The following is an 18,769-nucleotide window of genomic DNA, read 5'->3' on the forward strand; positions in this document are numbered from 1 at the left end:
CTACACGCTTTGCGTTCTTACTTGTACATTTTTTCATTCGAGGAGGTTTTTTCTCAGTGCAACTGAGTTTTCCTCCTCTGGGGATAAATAAATCTTCATTTTATTCCCCTACAAATCGACACACAATTTATTTAATATCCTAATCCCAAATTAACTATAATTTTCAAAACAATTACGGAAACTATCCTAAGTGGATAGTTTTCGACAAAACATCCGCGCAGTGATACAGGTGTTTGGCGGCATCCGCGACCGAGGTTACGTAAACCTGGGACCTCCAGGAGGAGCGGCCTCTTGTAATCAGTCAGTCGTTTTAGTCTGTCCGAATCTATGTCGAGTCCAAGTTGTCTTGCATCGTGATTAATTGTCTCCTAAGACTCTCATTCTCGTTGCTGTCCCATTTCTCTCTCTTAGTTATGGAATCAAAAGTATTGCATCAAATGGATTATTGTACTGGATTAGATTTGCTTTCATAAATAGAATTAGTTTGTGAAAGAGACTCTCAGGGCCATTTCGGGCATTTCCCATGCTTTGGGGACGCCCAATAAACAATTAGTACCGTAATTCACGAGTATTCTTCATTCACTGCGCGACCCACCCTCTTATCAACATCTAAATATTTTTCAGTGAGACGCTGAGCTAGTCCGGAGGTCTGTTTACGTGACAGGTAAATAACCAGGTGTAGGCTCACACGTAACATACCCAAAGGTCAATTTCAAAAAAAGTTATAACTATTAAAAAATAAAAAAGCCATTTTTTTGAAAAATTCTTAACGTTTTTTGGGTTGGATAAAAAAATTTGAAAAAATTCTCAAAAATCTCTTTCAAAGGGTAGAAAAGAATGATAAAGTTTCAGCTAAATCTAAAGGGGTTGAGTTCAAAAGTGATCGATTTGGCATGGAATACCCCATATGGAAGTGTGATATTCATCACTGAATTACAAAAATTCAAATATAATAATATTGCTGAGCAAAAACTACCATTTGAGAAATTCATGATAAATTCTTCTGTAACATTTGATTTTTTTTTTTCTTATCATCCGTAAGTAGCATTGTTACAATTCAAGTATTGAGAAAAAATAAAAATAATGAAAAATCATTATGGGAATTTGATAATTACAAAATTATAAAAAAAAAAGTTCAGTTTCCTCTGGCAAAATCATTTGCTAAATTTATATAAATAATGGACTATAATTTTAAAGAAAAATAAATACCTTACTAATTGAAGATTTTGCATCAAATGTTACTTTTTGTACTGGATTTGAAGTGTTTTTATTTTCTCTAACAGCTGACGATTCTCCATTGTTCATTTTCTTAGCTCTTGTATCCGTGTTTTCTGCATCATTTGTGTTCATATTATCAAACAAATCCTGTTTATAGTAATTAAATAAATGATGAATTAAACATTTTACAGTATTATTTACGTAACTCACATCTAAAATAACCATAGGTTTTTAATTTTTTTAATTTTAAAAAGGCTACAATTACATATAAATTTATAGATTTACTTCATTTTCATAAGTAATATCTAAAATCGTTCGAAGAATAAAGATATTAAGTTTGAATGAAATCGACAAGAATTTATCTGCAAACAATATGATGTCTTTAAGATCTGGTAACCATGTTAAACTGTTTTTAAAGACGTGATATTGCTGACTGAATTATTGATAGTATTAAGATATTAAGCAAGATATTTCCGAAAATATATTCATTAAGAAAACATTTAGCATTTGAATTTTTATGAGATCTGCTAACAACAAAATGTTGATTATTGATAGGAATAATGTTATAAATAAACGTGTAAATAATTGGCAAATAGTTTCAAATACAATTTATTAATAAGAAGAAAATATTATACGTAGTAACAACTTAATGGTTCAAGAAACACTAACTACTTACAAGTAGACAGTAATACAATAATCTCTATTGGTATTTATGAGTAACATATTAAATTCAGATAACTATATGAATATATAAGTATGCATGTTTGCTATAGTGATTAAACTTTCAACACAAAAATTATTCAATATCGATAGATAAAGTTTAAGCTACTGCACGACTTTGACGACAAAAAAAATAATAAATAATATACGATTCGTTTATGAGAAAAAAAAAAAAAATTTTTGTTTTAAATTTTAGTTCGTTATTTTCTAAGTTTGATGAATGTTAAAAAATAAGAGTTTTTGGTTTCGAAAAATATATAAGGTGACTAGCTGACCCGGCCACGCGTTGCTGTGGCTAAAGTTTTTGTTATATTACATTATAGTAAACAATCTAAGAGGAACAATAAGAGAACATTAGTCACGGAGTCCAGTATGCTTTTTCACACAGATGGTATTTGTAAAAAAATATGGTGATCTCCTTATTTGACTTTCTACTACTATAACCCTTTAGTACAATGAAATTATTTACGAACAAAGACGAAAATGTTGATGTTGGTATACAAATTCACTGGATTGAGATTTGAAGGGGAAGTACGTTGAACACAATTAATTAAAATGTTCTTACACTTGATATTAAGCAGAAATCAATAGGTACAAAATAAAAATTTATCAGATTTATTATTTCCATTTAATTTTATCTATATATATATATAGGAGACTTTCTATAGATATAGATAGTCACTCATCACGATATCTCTGGAACCATAAGGCGTAGCGACTTGAAATTTGGTAGGAATATTCCTTTCGCCGAGTAGAGGTCAGCTAAGAACGGATTTTACGAAATTCCTCCCACAAGGGGGGTTGCGGGGGTGTTAACAATAGAAAATTCCCATTTTTAACCTATAGCTCCTATCGACTTCAAATTTGGTAGGAATATCCTATATGTGATGTAGAAATGATCTAAGAGCGGATTTTACGACAATCTACTCCCAATATGGATTGCGCGGGTGGACGTTAAAAATGAAAATTAAAAATTTCCGACTTCTAGCTCCTACAGACTCCTAATTTTGTATGAATTTTGTGTAAGTGATGTAAAAATAATTTATGAACGAATTTTACGATATCCCACTCCACAGAAGAGTGCGGGGGTGGGTCTTAACAATGAAAATTTTAAATTTCCGATCTGTAGCTCCTATAGACTCCAAATTTGGTAAGAATCTGTTCTATGGGATGTAGAAATGATTCAAGAGCGGATTTAATGACAGCCTACCCCCAATGTGGATTGCTTCAAATATGGCCAAATCACCGCCTTTGTTTACATATTTACAAATATACTTAATTGATTTAACAGAACTGCAAAGCTCAACATTGATATAAGCTTTGTAAGTTTTTGAAAGTAGTGGTGAGTATGGTACCACCCACTGATTATCAAACTCAACTTGATTTGGAAAGTTCGGCAGTCGCATTGTAAATGTGTGGCCACCATTCTCAGTACTTCTGCGGCGATACATTGGATAACCATCAATATCCGTGATCGTGTCATTCGTATGCGGCTTTGGGAAGTTTTTTTTACATTTTCCATTTTCCATGCACGGTGACGTCATGTTGAAAGCACCGCATGGCCCATGGATCATGTGTTTGATGACAATATCAAATAATTCTTGATCAATTAATAGGTCTGGAATTTCGGCTGAAATTATTTGATCGATTTCTTCAGGACGGATTCTATCTTTAAGCCAAACCAAAATGTGGGCATGAGGCAAACCTCGCTTTTGCCACTCTATCGTATACAGCCAACAACGTGTGATACCAAAAATTGAATATTTAACAATAAAATCAATTAAGGATTTCAATTTTTGTTTAAACACACGTGCAATTAAATCATGACGATGAATGGCTTGTTGTCCTGGCAATAGTAAAGTTTGTATCTCTTCCCAATTCGGATTACATGTGAATGTAATAAATAAATCCGGTCGGCCGTAATGACGTACGTAAGTCATCGCATCTTGTATGTATTCCTGCATGTTCCGTGGACTGCCGATGTAGCTTGAAGGTAAAATGAAAGCATTACCGATGTCATTGGGATTTAAATTTCCATCGATGTTTCCAGCAACAGCATCTCGTAAGTGAATATATTCTTCCGATCGTAGTTTTGCCTGGTTGAATCGAAGGAATCGCAAGCGTTCGTTTTCGACCTTAGCATACATATCAACAATGTATTGATGGAACAGCTGAAGATATCGAAGGATATAATTGTCTTGATGTTGTCTAACCATTATTCGGTGTGCGTAGTAGTTCATTGAGCTAACTTTATTATTTCTGTAATCACCTAAAAAAATAAAAAATAAAATGCAATACGAAATTAAAATCTATACGTACAGTAAGAAAGTAAATAGATAATTGTCAAATTTACCGGTATTTGGATCATACTGTTTGATATTAAGGTGATATTCATCTTGTCCTTGCCAAAATATCAATGGATATTGTAGTGCGTCATATGAACGGTGTAGATCCGAAATCGTACTGACAGTGTTGTCTCGCCGTGTAATTTTTATAGATCTTTTGTCAACTGGATCACCAACCATGATAACAGCAACCTCATCAACAGTTGGAGCGTTGAATCTACCAGCATGTTCACCTAATGGTACTTTGTCGGCTTTTATGACGATTTGATAATTGTCATTTTGCAGTCGTGGCGAAACTCTTTTGATCAATTGAATTAGTTGATTGTGATCTTCTAAAAAATTTTCCAATAATATCACAATTGCTCTTTCCTCTGCTTGTTCAATAAAATTATACAGGCACCGAGTCGTCACGCGCTCTTCACAATCGCCCATAAAATAAATTTGAAGAAATTTCGGATTGTTATCAGGCATTGGCATCAATGATCCGATTTTATGGTACACCTGGCCTTGAATTTTGAATGTAGTTTCAAAATTACGTCCATCGGATGCACGATCGCAAATTTTAGTTGCCCCAAATGACGTCATTTGGAAGCAAGAATTAAATTTGCGTATCTTACGCAAAAATAATTTGGAATCATCTGAATTGCCAGTAAGAAGGGATAATAAAGGCTCCGGCGGAGCGGGTACAGGTAACAGCACAACTTTTCCTGATGCGCAGCACATGCCGGCTGCTTCATTCCAAAATTTCAATGCCTGACAATATTGACATACTTTATCCATTCCACCGATAGCAATTTTTGAATGCGCTGAGTAGTTAATATCTGGTGCATATTCAAAGGCAAGCCGAACGAATGATGCACGTGTTAATGAGCGGCTGATCCGTTGCCTTTGTCGATCTAGTACTCGTACTGTAGCTATGTTTCGTTCTCGTGCCGCTCTTGTTCTCGTAATATTCTGTTGCAGACGTTTGTCACGCTGTTCTTGAGATTCTTGTGCACGACTTTCTGCAGTTCTGATTCTTTGAGCTGCATTTCTTGTTTCGATTTGTTCTGGTAATTGCTGAGCTCTTGCAACACGTTTGCGTCGTGACCCTTTGCCGCTCGCGTTGTTGAGGTTAGATTTTTTCGGTGGCATTTGACTGAAAATAATAATTTAATCGTTTAAATATTAGAAAGAGGAACTGAAAAACATGTTATCATAGCACATTGAAATAATAAGTGCAAAATAATTTTCAATGGAGGTTAAATAAAAATAATATAAAAATTTTTGTACAATTATTGAAAAAGTATGGGGAGCTTTGTGCCATTTTCTCATTGATATATTAATTAACTTTTATAAAACTATGTGATATTACTTACATGTATAAATTGAAATTATTGTTCCTGTGCTCCTACTGTGGCTATGTCTCGTTCTCCTGCTGCTCTTGTTCTTATGATATTCTCTTGAAGACGTTCGTTACACTGTTCTTGAGATTCTTGTGCATGACCTTCTGCTGTCCTGATTCTTTGAGCTGGATTTCTTGATTCAATTTGTTCTGCCAACTGATGGGCTCGTTTAATACGTTTGCGTCAAGCCTCTCTGGTGCTCGCGTTGTTGAGTTTAGATTTTTTCCGTGGCATTTGACTGAAAATAATAAATTAATCGTTTAAATATGAGAAAAAAAAAATTGAAAATCATTCTAATTAACTTTTATAATTATGTGATAATACTGACATGTACATATTTAAATTATAGAGTTTAAATAATAATTTTAATAAGAATTGAAATACTAATTTAATCGTTTAAATATAAGAAAAAAAATCTGAAAAACTTGTTATCATAGCACATTGAAATAATAAGTGCTAAATATTTTTTAATAGAGGTTAAATAAAAACAATAAAAAAAAATATTTGTACAACTATTGAAAAAGTGTAGGAAATTGTGTATCATTTTTGCATTGACATTTTAATTAAATTTTATAATTATGTGATAATACTTACATACATATATTCAAATTAAATTATAAAGTTTTGATCAATGAAGCACAAATAAGTAAAAAACAGGATTAATTTTACTGTATTATCTTCATTATAATATGAATGCAATTTACACTTCAGTCTAAGTAACACGTGGCCGGCTATGCTAACACCAAAAATTTAAAAAGTGGAAATAATTGAATTATACGGTATTTCGTTCACTACTAAATAAATTTAATTAATTTTATAGCGTCAACAATACGTGGTAATTATGCTGTTAAAATGTAGCTTATATGACACGTTCGTAGATTTACCATAGCAGCGCCATCTATTGGTTACTTACTCAACCCAGTCGAAAGGTATCGACATCTGTTAGAATCATTTGGAGTTAACAGATAATTGTGACTGTCAAATAATAACAGACAAATAATTAGCAATAAATTAAAATTGCGACTATAATTTGAGATTTAAACTATCCTATCTCTCAAGTTGGATCGAATTGCACATGGTGTGCAAATTTTATTATAATCGGTTAAGTGGTTTAGGAGTCCATTGAGGACAAACATTGTGACACGAGATTTATATATATTAAGATAAATCATTAAATTTAAATAGTTTTAAAAATATGGAATTAATAGAGAATATATTCTCTTTGACATTCAAGACAATTTGACAGTTGCATAAACAACATTCAAATTTTTTCCAAATAATTATTCTCTAAATTTATATTAATGCTATAATATATTAAAAATTAATTATTACCTCGTCTGATTCGGGTATTACGTCAAACTTCTTTTGATTATCTGCTTCTGGTAATTCTGCTTTGTCGTGATTATCCAAGTCTCGATTTTCTTCGTCAAATTCAATGTCTTTAGGGGAGCTTTCCCTAATATGTGTTGCTGATTTATGAGCTCTTAAAATGTCATCAACTTTTTTTTTCTTTAATGTAAGTTGACCTTGTTTTTTATTTTAAAAAAGTAAAAGAAAATTATATTCAATTAAAAATTCTTCGATATTGAACAAAGGTGCTTTAAGTAATTTCTTATACTTACTTTTCTGTTTCTCTTAGTCTTTGTTAAGTCTGTTTCTTCCTCGCTTGAAGAAGATGATTCAAGTGATGATAGATTTTTAATTTAAGGGATTCTTACACGTAACTCAGGATCTTCTAATTTTTCTACTGAATCTATAATTTATTATACTTTAGTTAAAAAATGTTTACACATAGATATTAAATTATATTTTTTTAACTACAAACAAATACAGCAAAGTGTTTTTAGCAATATAACGATTTCTGTATTTTCCAGGCATTCGCTTCAAAAATATTTTGTCGGTTATACTCATCTAACGTATTTCATTTCCAGTTAATAATTATCATTTAATATATTGCTATGAATTAATCTTTCATTTCATGGTAAAATACAATATTTAATTCATTGACATTTAATAAATTTTTGAATGAATTTTTTATACAACTCGCATCTATTTTTATTGTCAACGATTGCATAATTCAAATTCAAATTCATTAGTGCATAAATTAATTATTTCAGTTAAATAATTTTCTTAGCACAAGACAAAAAATCATAGACATTAATATATTATTTCCTCAGAAATTAAAACACCAGAAGAATTCATCAATAACTGAAAATTTCACAAATAAATTTAACAATAAGGTGTTGTTTAAAAATAGATTAGTCTGGATGTACTGTGTCATGTAACCTCAAAAAATGAATAAAAACAATTTTTAATTAAACTTTTTTAGAAAATTTTCAATATGCTAATTGAATGTTTCAATGTTAATTAGCATCATCAATAAAAATAAAATACACTATAAAGTTAAAGCATGTAAAGATTGCAACTTTTTTACAAAAATTCAACGATTTTTAGATATTTACCATTTCTACAATTACATAATCAAAATTTTTTCTACATTTGTACGTATTTTATCTTTTCAAACATTAATTAAATCAATAAAATAGTATGAATCTAATTTCAGTACTTACCGGACACGTGAAGAATAACACACTTATACTTGGTTTCACCGTCATTATAGCGAAAGATTTTGTTTTTTGTAGTTGTATCATATTCTTCGAATTTAGAAATTTATACGGTTTCTAAAATTAATCTGCTTTTTGAATCGGGTGGTAACATTACTAATGCATACCTCATATTGAATATCTATTAATATTACCTTATTAAATAATTAAATTATCCATACACAGAAATAAGATGCGTTTTTTACAGTAGACTATCGTACACTGAGCTAACAAGTGACAACTAGCGCCTGGCGTTGCCCTACGTGACACTCAGTTCCATATCCCTACTACTTACCTTACACAAAATGTGTCGCTAGACCCCGTTGATAAGCTGCAACGAAAAAAATTTGAAATATTACTCGAAATTTCATTTCAAACTTTCTAACAATAGTCAAGTATTAAGCTATTGAATATATAATTGAGAGATAATAGTTACGAAAACCAATTAATAAAACGATTGTTTTTAGAATTTTATGAACATTTTCAAATAAATTCGCACAAAATAAACTGTAGCTTGGATTACATCTTGTATAGTTTAATTTACCATACGTGTAATATCTCTTTTAAAAGTTTTGAGAACTTTTATATATAACGTACGTACGAGTTTGTACGTGTGGCTAATTGAACGACATGTGCTGTCGTCTTCCTATTATTTTTCTTCCATTTTCGAAAAGCCACTAAAGTTCAACCAGAAATTACAATCCAAATTTTTTTATAATTTATTTTTATCTTACTAAAATCTGAACGCCTGAAAAAGTTATAAAGAATTTTCACAAAAAACTCTTTTGTATATTTACAACCGTTATCTAGTTTAGTTATACTTCCCCCGGAGAAACGAGAGGATAGTCTCCAACTCCCTTCTCCCGCGGTGCTGCCACCCAAGTCCCCGAAGTCGAGGTATCTAGCCGACTTCCTCGACCTCCTAATCGTCGTCCCCAAGGATCGAGAGGATAGCCTCCAGCTCGATCCCTCATACTCGACTATGATCACCTGCCGCACCCTGACAGAAGGTCGGAGTACGGGGAGTCCGTAATACCCTTAAGAGATGAGCTCCACTTACCTTGGTACAGTCGTACTCTGGGTAACTTGAGTTCCTTAGAGTTTTTCCCTTCTGGATAGCCTCCACAGGGGAAATCGTCTCAGTGGTACTGGATTGACTTTTCCGCGATAAATTTGGGACTTTGTCATTTTTCCAAAAAGTCACTTGCAACGAAACGGAAGGATCGTTTTAGACACCTATCGCCAGGTTTGGAAGCTCGAAAAACGTCAATTAATTCTAAGTTTTTATTTTCGATAATTGATTTTGCACAAAATTATTTCCCTCACTAATTTTTGCCCGGGACTTAGAATAATTTTGGCGTTCTTACAGCCATCCTACGGCGCACTTAAATAATTTACACGCCGTTCTCCAGGCCAATTCTTACGATTTTGGACTCTCCAAAATTCGAGCCTATCCTGAAGGACATTTAGCGCATATCAAAATTAAACATAAATAATAAATACTTAACAATAATTGTAATAAACAATCCTCGTTATGCCCAAAAAACGATATGCGCGGGGCAAAATAATTTTCCTTCGTCGGATTTTATCGGCAAAATTCCAAATTCCATATAGGTTTATACCTATATATGGTCTTTAGTTAACCATTTAAAAAAAAACAATGACAACAGATATAAATAAACAATAAATTTCGGCTCTTTAATGCCCTTCTGCGCCGGCTCAGCCGGCATAACATACTCAATTCGCCGGGTGCGTCACACGAATAACAAAAATAATAAAACACACCTTAATCAAAGTTAACTAAATAAACAAATTAAATAATACATATAATACAAAAATAAATCTTGAGATAGTGTTGGGTTCCTGGGGTCGCCATGACGATATCTATGTTGCAGAGTATAACTGACAAAATATTTTTAAAGCGAATGCCTGGAAAATACAGGAATCGTTATATTGCTAAAAACACTATGCTGTATTTGTTTGTAGAGTTAAAAAAATATAATTTAATATCTATGTGTGCAACATTTTTTAACTAAAGTATAATAAATTATAGATTCAGTAGAAGAATTAGAAGATCCTGAGTTACGTGTAAGAATCCCTGAAATTAAAAATCTATCATCACTTGAATCATCTTCTTCAAGCGAGGAAGAAACAGATTTAACAAAGACTAAGAGAAACAGAAAAGTAAGTATAAGAAATTACTTTAAGCACCTTTGTTCAATATCGAAGAATTTTTAATTGAATATAATTTTTTTTTACTTTTTTAAAATAAAAAACAAGGTCAACTTACATTAAAGAAAAAAAAAGTTGATGATATTTTAAGAGCTAATAAATCAGCAACACATATTAGGGAAAGCTCCCCTAAAGACATTGAATTTGACGAAGAAAATCGAGACTTGGATAATCACGACAAAGCAGAAGTACCAGAAGCAGATAATCAAAAGAAGTTTGACGTAATACCCGAATCAGACGAGGTAATAATTAATTTTTAATATATTATAGCATTAATATAAATTTAAAGAATAATTATTTGAAAAAAATTTGAATGTTGTTTATGCAACTGTCAAATTGTCTTGAATGTCAAAGAGAATATATTCTCTATCATTTCCATATTTTTAAAACTATTTAAATTTAATGATTTATCACCTTAAATATTTTTCGAAACCAAAAACTCTTAACTTTTAACATTCATCAAACTTAGAAAATAACAAACTAAAATTTAAAACAAAAATTTTTTTTTTTTTCTCATAAACGAATCGTATATTATTTATTATTTTTTTTGTCGTCAAAGTCGTGCAGTAGCTTAAACTTTATCTATCGATATTAAATAATTTTTGTGTTGAAAGTTTAATCACTATAGCAAACATGCATACTTATATATTTATATAGTTATCTGAATTTAATATGTTACTCATAAATACCAATAGGGATTATTGTATTACTGTCTACTTGTAAGTAGTTAGTGTTTCTTGAACCATTAAGTTGTTACTACGTATAATATTTTCTTCTTATTAATAAATTGTATTTGAAACTATTTGCCAATTATTTACACGTTTATTTATAACATTATTCCTATCAATAATCAACATTTTGTTGTTAGCAGATCTCATAAAAATTCAAATGCTAAATGTTTTCTTAATGAATATATTTTCGGAAATATCTTGCTTAATATCTTAATACTATCAATAATTCAGTCAGCAATATCACGTCTTTAAAAACAGTTTAACATGGTTACCAGATCTTAAAGACATCATATTGTTTGCAGATAAATTCTTGTCGATTTCATTCAAACTTAATATCTTTATTCTTCGAACGATTTTAGATATTACTTATGAAAATGAAGTAAATCTATAAATTTATATGTAATTGTAGCCTTTTTAAAATTAAAAAAATTAAAAACCTATGGTTATTTTAGATGTGAGTTACGTAAATAATACTGTAAAATGTTTAATTCATCATTTATTTAATTACTATAAACAGGATTTGTTTGATAATATGAACACAAATGATGCAGAAAACACGGATACAAGAGCTAAGAAAATGAACAATGGAGAATCGTCAGCTGTTAGAGAAAATAAAAACACTTCAAATCCAGTACAAAAAGTAACATTTGATGCAAAATCTTCAATTAGTAAGGTATTTATTTTTCTTTAAAATTATAGTCCATTATTTATATAAATTTAGCAAATGATTTTGCCAGAGGAAACTGAACTTTTTTTTTTATAATTTTGTAATTATCAAATTCCCATAATGATTTTTCATTATTTTTATTTTTTCTCAATACTTGAATTGTAACAATGCTACCTACGGATGATAAGAAAAAAAAAATCAAATGTTACAGAAGAATTTATCATGAATTTCTCAAATGGTAGTTTTTGCTCAGCAATATTATTATATTTGAATTTTTGTAATTCAGTGATGAATATCACACTTCCATATGGGGTATTCCATGCCAAATCGATCACTTTTGAACTCAACCCCTTTAGATTTAGCTGAAACTTTATCATTCTTTTCTACCCTTTGAAAGAGATTTTTGAGAATTTTTTCAAATTTTTTTATCCAACCCAAAAAACGTTAAGAATTTTTCAAAAAAATGGCTTTTTTATTTTTTAATAGTTATAACTTTTTTTGAAATTGACCTTTGGGTACCTTTTTGTTTTTAAATTTTGATTTTTGAAAGAACTTTTCGAAAAAATTGAGTATAATCAATTCTTTAAAATAGTCGTTTTTTTTTTTTTTTTTTTAACAAAATCGTTATTTTTTCAAAGTTGGTCACTTTTTTTTAAATTTTTTTCCTCAAAAAAAACTTCAATCAATTTGACAACTATTCCCGCATATCTCGGGTAGAGCAAATTTTTTTTTATTTAATTGAAAAAAAATCATTTTTTTATTTTAGAAAATTTCACAATTTTTTTTTCAATTAAATAAAAAAAATATTTAAAAAAATCGGCCCTGCCCGGGATGAGCGGGAATAGTTGTCAAATTGATTGAAGTTTTTTTTGAGAAAAAAAAAAAAAAAAAAAAAGTGACCAACTTTGAAAAAATAACGATTTTACTAAAAAAAAACCGATTATTTTACAGAATTAATCATATTTATTTTTTTTTGTTTATTTTTCCGAAAAGCTCATTCAAAATCAAAAATTAAAAAAAAAAAGGTACTCAAGTCGAATGAAAAAATTCTCAAAAATTTCTTTCAATGGGTAGAAAAGAATAGAAAAGTTTTAGCTAAATCTAAAGGGGTCGGGTTCAAAAGTAGTCGATTTGGCACGGAATACCTCATATATATAAATCCCATAGTGTATGACAGTTTAGAACATGAAATTTGTAATCAATGACGTATATTCAATAACTTGACCAAGAGAGTTTAATTTCTTAGTTAAAGATAAACTAGTTTGGAAAATCCAAAAGTACACAACGACTCATAAAGTTCATTTCATTGTTAAGAGATAACAATAGGTGCGAAAAATAACTAAAAAAATTCGGGTCATCTCTAAGCACTCTTTAATGCTTTGCACTAAGAGTCGTGCAAAGAATTATTATAAATAAAAGAAAAAAAAATATATATATTTATTATAAAAATTATTATTTTTGTATTTCAAAATACTACATTTGTGAATATAAATGGAAATAGAATTATTTAAAAAGATGATATTAATGTAGGTTATGACAAATAAGTAATCACTAATATTACTAATGAGTTTCTACATTAATTAGAAAAGAGTTTTTTTTTTTTTTTTTTTATTTAAAAATTACACCAAAGTAATTTACCATAATAAATTTATTTATTATCATTAAAATCTAAAATGAGGACCCGTTCAAATATATTAGATGAATATTACTCATATTCATTTTTTATATGAGAATAGTCATAGCTAACGATAACTTTGATAAATATTTAATGTTGACGAATTATTCTAAATAATAAATTATCATCTTTCCTAAAAATAAACATACAAATTCATAACTAAACTGGATGATATTAATTTTTCGAGTATTAGTAATCCACAATAATTTATATAAGTTTTTAAATAAAAATTTAAAATCACAGAAAATTCAGTTAATGAGGTGTACTTTTCTCAAAAATACAGAGTGTGTGTACCGTAGCGATCCCGCGGAGTATTCTTTACAGTAATAAAACGAATTTGTAACCAATAACGAAAAATTTTTGTGATGTTATATCTTATCAATAATTAACTTCTCTTTAAGAATTTTTTTCTAATTCTAACTGGTGCTTATAAATAATTAGAGAAATCTGAAAATTCGATGTAAGTTGAACCTAAAATCATTCGTTAACTTGAAAAAGTTTATATGTATCTAAAATTTAATTTTATTATTGCGCATCCATTTATTTGAAAGGAAACAATTAAAAAAGCGTTAGACACTAGAGGCTAGCTCTGAAACTTTTCGCTACTATTGAGTTTTACGGATCTGTAAATCGATAGAGTGAAAAATAATCAACTTCTTTCAACCGAATAAAGAATTTCAATTGCTTTAAAGCTTATTTAGATAAATAATTTTTGAATATTTTTTTTTTATTTTTAAAATGCAATATCTTTTTAACGCATCGTTGGATTTTAATCTGATTTGCGGCAATCCATGCGGTTTTTCATGTATGAAGAAACAATTTATTACTACATAATTTGCACATTTTTATGTAAATAAATTTTTTAGAAATAATTATCTTGGAAATTACAGAGAACTGTTAAAAATAAATTGGCAAAATTGACCAAAAGTTATTATCGTTAGAAAATTTCCTAAAATTATTCGAGAAATATGTACCAAACTTTTGAGCTCGATGTTTATACAAAAATTATTTCTTTGAGTTCGGAATAGCTTAGAGAGTCGATCGTTTCACTAACTTTTTTACAGTTAATAAATGTATTCAGTTGATAATTTATTATTTAATTACTTTTAGGAAAATGTATCCGATAATGAGACCACGAATGATGAAGAAGATGTTATCGGAGATTTCCATAGTGATCGTAAGTTTATAGGGGCCGAGAAGACAAACAATCGAAAATCGTCACGTGCCGAAATGATTAAAAAACTGCCAAATTCAGTTAATTCAACAAAATTTAATGTTAAACCCGGAACCAGTAAGGTATTTATTTTTCTTAATCTTGACAATTTATATGATTACTAAATCTTAAATAAAAAAATTTCTTGTTAATTTTCAATTGAAAGATTTAAATTTCAACATAAAATTTTTCCAATTTCGATTGCATTTAAGTTTATTTTTGTAAAGACAATAACAAAATAAATTAATACTGCTCACCTTCGTTTTTATCCTAGAATTTTATATAAACAATAATCGTGTTTAGCCGAACTGAGTACTGAGTGAACTTAGTAAGAATGTGTATAGTCTAAGCATTTTTTGTTTTAGTTATTTTTAATGAGTTTACTCAGTACTTAGCTTGACTGAATAGTCCCAATAATTCTATCGAGTTTCATAAAAAGAGGCAACACTCGTTAATTATCTCAGGTATACCCACTTAATGATAAACCGTGTCAAATTACACTCAATTAATTAAACATAAATATAATTGATGAACTAAAACTATTATTTAATAATTAACGACTATTTAGGTATAATAAAGTGAAATTATAGTCATTTTGCTATAAAATAGGTTTAGTTTATTTTTTTCAAAATAAATCATTAAAATAAAAAACAAAAAGTCAAACTACGTAAGTTGAAATTAGTAAAATTCATTCAGGCATTTTCAATAATATGTCAAGTTTTTTTGCTGTTAAATAAATCATTTTTTTCTTAAAAAAGAAAGTTCCTTTCTGTTTATTAATTTTTTTTTATTTATTTAACAATTTTTAATGTGTTTTGACTTAATTTATGTATTTTATGTTTAGAGTGGTAATATAGACGTACCAGAGAATGGCCAAGAAAAAATTCAAATAACGTCGGATAAACATGTTCAATTAGACAATCATCTAGCACAATTACATCAGCAACGAAAATTTGAAGAAAAGAGATTAAAAGAAGAAGAACAGGCAATATTGGAACGTCAAGAATTAGAACGACAGCGTCACCGTATGTGAGTACAACAACAACGTCGCTTACTGGAGACTCAACAACAACAACGACGCAACCGAAATGATAATGATATTTATCTACAAAATGATCAGTTCCTGTTAGATGATGACTTTTATATTTCTAGTGCAGCTTATCGTGATGCAAACACGGCTGATACTCCATCACGATTCATAATAAGAATGGCACATGCTATTTGGCCGACTGCAGAACTGGCTCAAAGAGTCATCAGGAAGCAAAGCTACACTGGTGATAGAAAATCTCTCACACCTAGAAAAGTAGAGTTGCTATCATACCGTTTCGAGGAGTTTTTGATAGATAGGAATTATTCCGAAGAAAGAACAGGATTTGAATTAGCTAAAATGAATAAATATTCGGGTGAGTCCATTACGTCAGCAAAGAAGAAATTAGGGTTTTCAAAAGGGAAACAATTAAATTAAACAAGGAGAGTAAGCTTTTCATTAAAAATTAAAATTTTATAATTATTCTTTTAAAATACCTTTTGAGCTAAGGTTTTTTTAAAATCTACTTTTTTTTTAAATGGAGATATAATTTAGAATTAATATCGGTTGACTGTTAAGAAAATAAAAAAAAATGAATAACTTTTTTATAATCAACTTTGTTCTATTACTAAATATGCTTACTTTTTATAAATTTGGTTTATTGATAACTTTCTGCTTTTGTATAAGTAATATAAGATTTTTTCTAGATTATTTGTATTTAGATAACTCATATGTGATATCTATGTTTGAGTATATGTAATAACCAAAAAATAGTATAACTTTAAGGAAAAATATTAACCGGCTTCAGCTGAGGTGTAATTTTTGCATTTAAGAAGAAAGAAAAGAACGTTAAATTTATAAAGTTTTGTATGTTTAAAAGTTGTTACAACGGCTAATTAAAAACACTTAATTGTTTATTATTAAGTTAATAATTTAAGAAATGTTTAAGAATATCGTGAAATCATTTTAAGAACTACTTAGTGTTTATCTTCTTTTTGTATTGTCATTTATTTAACTTATTTCTGTTTAGAAATGTTTTGTATTAATTTAGTGAAGTTTATTACTATCAAGCAATATTCTGTCAAAAATATAAATGTTTTAATGTTATGAATTAATTTTTAATTACTCAATAATTGAGTTCGATATTAAATTAAAAATATTAATATCATATAAGAAAAAAAATTTGGTGTTATAAATTAATTATTCCAAACTAAAATATATATAAATTTAAGACTAAATATAATTCAATTTTAATGCTCATGCTCACATTACATTAATATAAATATTTATAATGTTACTTACCGTAATACTTCTAATTACTTAATCAAATTAGTCTCTTACATAGAGAAATATAATTTTTCCAAAGCAATAATTCACAACAAATGCACTAATAGTCAGCTATAAATTTCAAGAACTATATACCAAACCCTGAATTACTCTTTCTGCAGCTGCTTGAACTGTATGTAAAATATTTTAATAAGTCAGAAAAACTCTTCCAGTAGCCGCTCCAAATTTGCTTCATAAAATCTTAATAAGTCAGAAAAACTCTTCCAGTAGCCGCTCCAAATTTTCTTCATAAAATTTTAATAAGTCAAAAAAACTCTGAATAATTCTTTTAGTAGTCGCTGAAATTTACGGCAGAAAGATTTATTAACACTGAATAACTCTTCTGAAAGAGTCCGAAGTTTTGGAATTACTCCGAATTTTTATATCAAATTCTGAGTTTTTCCGACTTTGTAAGACTTTTTTCGACTTTTTAAATAAAAATAAACATTCATAAACTGTTACTTTCACTTTGTAAGTTATTTACCTACTTTTATCCGAGAAATTTTTCCACAATGGTTATAAGAGATTTTATTAAAATTCACCCTAGCGGATCCATTTACACCGTGTGCTACGTTGTAAACTCGGTGTAATAATATTACACTCAGTTTACACCAAAAAAAAGATCAATTAACACCGTGTATTTGTGAAAAATTTACCAGCTATTGACACTTACATTACACTAAAAATTTAACTCCTTATTTACTTCATATGTACACCGACTTTCCCTGGAATGATGTTGAATGTATTCACGGAGACTACCTTGTGTGTACTCGTTATGAATACTCTGTACATCTATAGTAAATGCACGGTTTATTCACATTGTAAGCATAACACAATATTTACGGTAAAAAATAATTTAAAAATAGTTATTTAGTCAAAACTTTAATGAGATGAATAGTAATGTAGGTCTCAAGAAATATTTTGAATACTGATCTTACACCTGTGGGTATATCGCCTTTACGCCGCATGTTACTATCGTATTTACACTATGTGTCTACAGTAACTTAAATGATTTCATGGAATTCTATTAAAAATTGTACATTTTCAATTACCTACAAAATTTAATGAATATCACTAATTTCAATTAATTTTCATTGTTTAAAGAAAACCTTACAAATTTTTCTTGAAACAGGTGCACGGAATCATTTCTATGTCAGATTAGCTAGAAATTAATTTTTAGGAGTTTATAATTTAGCCAAAAATGGTGAAAGTGATCACTTTTTATATCATCTGTTTTTGAGAAAATTTTTAAGATAACGATAGATATAGGTTCGATTGAATATGATGTTTTTTTTTCTACCTAAATCGAAAGAACCCGAAGTAAAAAGTAGTCAATTTGGCGTTAAAAACTTCCTATGTTAGATAGATATTACTTTTATTTTCACTTCGAGAATATTTGAATGCTTACATAGTTTTTAGGAAACAAAATATGTAAGTTGTAGAAGAATTTTCGATTATTCCAGTTATAAACTGTAAAGATCTCGAGGAATTAAAAAAAAATAAAACGTCTAAGATAAATTAGAAAATTAACTTTGAAATTGATTCATTTGGCCAGAATAACTTATATTTTTTTGTGTTTGATAGTGAATGATCCGATCATGGAAATTTCTTAATGTTAGTAGTTCAA

At 29.0% G+C, this 18,769-nt stretch overlaps 3 protein-coding genes across 9 annotated transcripts in view; 1 reads left to right on the plus strand and 2 right to left on the minus strand.

Annotated features, from left to right (window-relative positions):
- The window catches only part of LOC123260324, a 20,313-nt gene extending 12,995 nt beyond the window's left edge, over positions 1-7,318 (minus strand). The window contains exons 1-3 of the mRNA XM_044721348.1: positions 7,291-7,318; positions 7,001-7,207; positions 1,210-1,365 (exon numbers count right to left, since the gene is read on the minus strand). Coding sequence (XP_044577283.1) covers positions 1,210-1,350 — 141 coding nt within the window. The 5' untranslated portion in view covers positions 1,351-1,365; positions 7,001-7,207; positions 7,291-7,318. The remainder of the gene's footprint in view (positions 1-1,209; positions 1,366-7,000; positions 7,208-7,290) is intronic.
- Positions 4,127-5,012, minus strand: LOC123260322. Its single transcript, XM_044721339.1, has 2 exons — positions 4,309-5,012; positions 4,127-4,207 (listed from the first exon to the last, which is right to left on the minus strand). Exons 1-2 carry the CDS (start codon positions 5,004-5,006, stop codon positions 4,204-4,206), a joined length of 702 nt encoding a protein of 233 aa, XP_044577274.1. The 5' UTR covers positions 5,007-5,012; the 3' UTR covers positions 4,127-4,203.
- Positions 7,319-10,085: 2,767 nt separating the features above from the next.
- On the plus strand, positions 10,086-16,998 carry LOC123260323. 7 transcript variants are annotated; one of them, XM_044721346.1, is made up of 5 exons: positions 10,086-10,455; positions 10,552-10,745; positions 11,786-11,907; positions 14,687-14,872; positions 15,634-16,998. In XM_044721346.1, the coding sequence occupies exons 3-5, from the start codon at positions 11,812-11,814 to the stop codon at positions 15,820-15,822; spliced, it is 471 nt and encodes a 156-aa protein (XP_044577281.1). In that variant the 5' UTR covers positions 10,086-10,455; positions 10,552-10,745; positions 11,786-11,811; the 3' UTR covers positions 15,823-16,998. The 7 variants fall into 7 exon arrangements, with proteins under 7 accessions (XP_044577281.1, XP_044577277.1, XP_044577278.1 ...); XM_044721342.1 differs by having other exon boundaries at positions 10,095-10,455; positions 11,752-11,907; XM_044721344.1 differs by lacking the exons at positions 10,086-10,455; positions 10,552-10,745 and adding exons at positions 11,248-11,613; positions 11,687-11,688 and having other exon boundaries at positions 11,752-11,907.
- Positions 16,999-18,769: the final 1,771 nt, after the last annotated feature.

Source organism: Cotesia glomerata, linkage group LG3, assembly GCF_020080835.1.
Source record: "Cotesia glomerata isolate CgM1 linkage group LG3, MPM_Cglom_v2.3, whole genome shotgun sequence".
In the NCBI taxonomy this organism is placed as follows: Eukaryota; Metazoa; Arthropoda; class Insecta; order Hymenoptera; family Braconidae; genus Cotesia; species Cotesia glomerata.

Coding starts and splice junctions, on each gene's coding strand:
- LOC123260322 (XM_044721339.1), bottom strand. CDS start 5,006: ATGTGCTGCGCATCAGGAAAAGTTGTGCTGTTACCTGTACCCGCTCCG.
- LOC123260323 (XM_044721341.1), top strand. Junction 11,908..14,686: donor CAAAATCTTCAATTAGTAAG/GTATTTATTTTT, acceptor AATTACTTTTAG/GAAAATGTATCCGATAATGA. Junction 14,873..15,633: donor TTAAACCCGGAACCAGTAAG/GTATTTATTTTT, acceptor TTTTATGTTTAG/AGTGGTAATATAGACGTACC.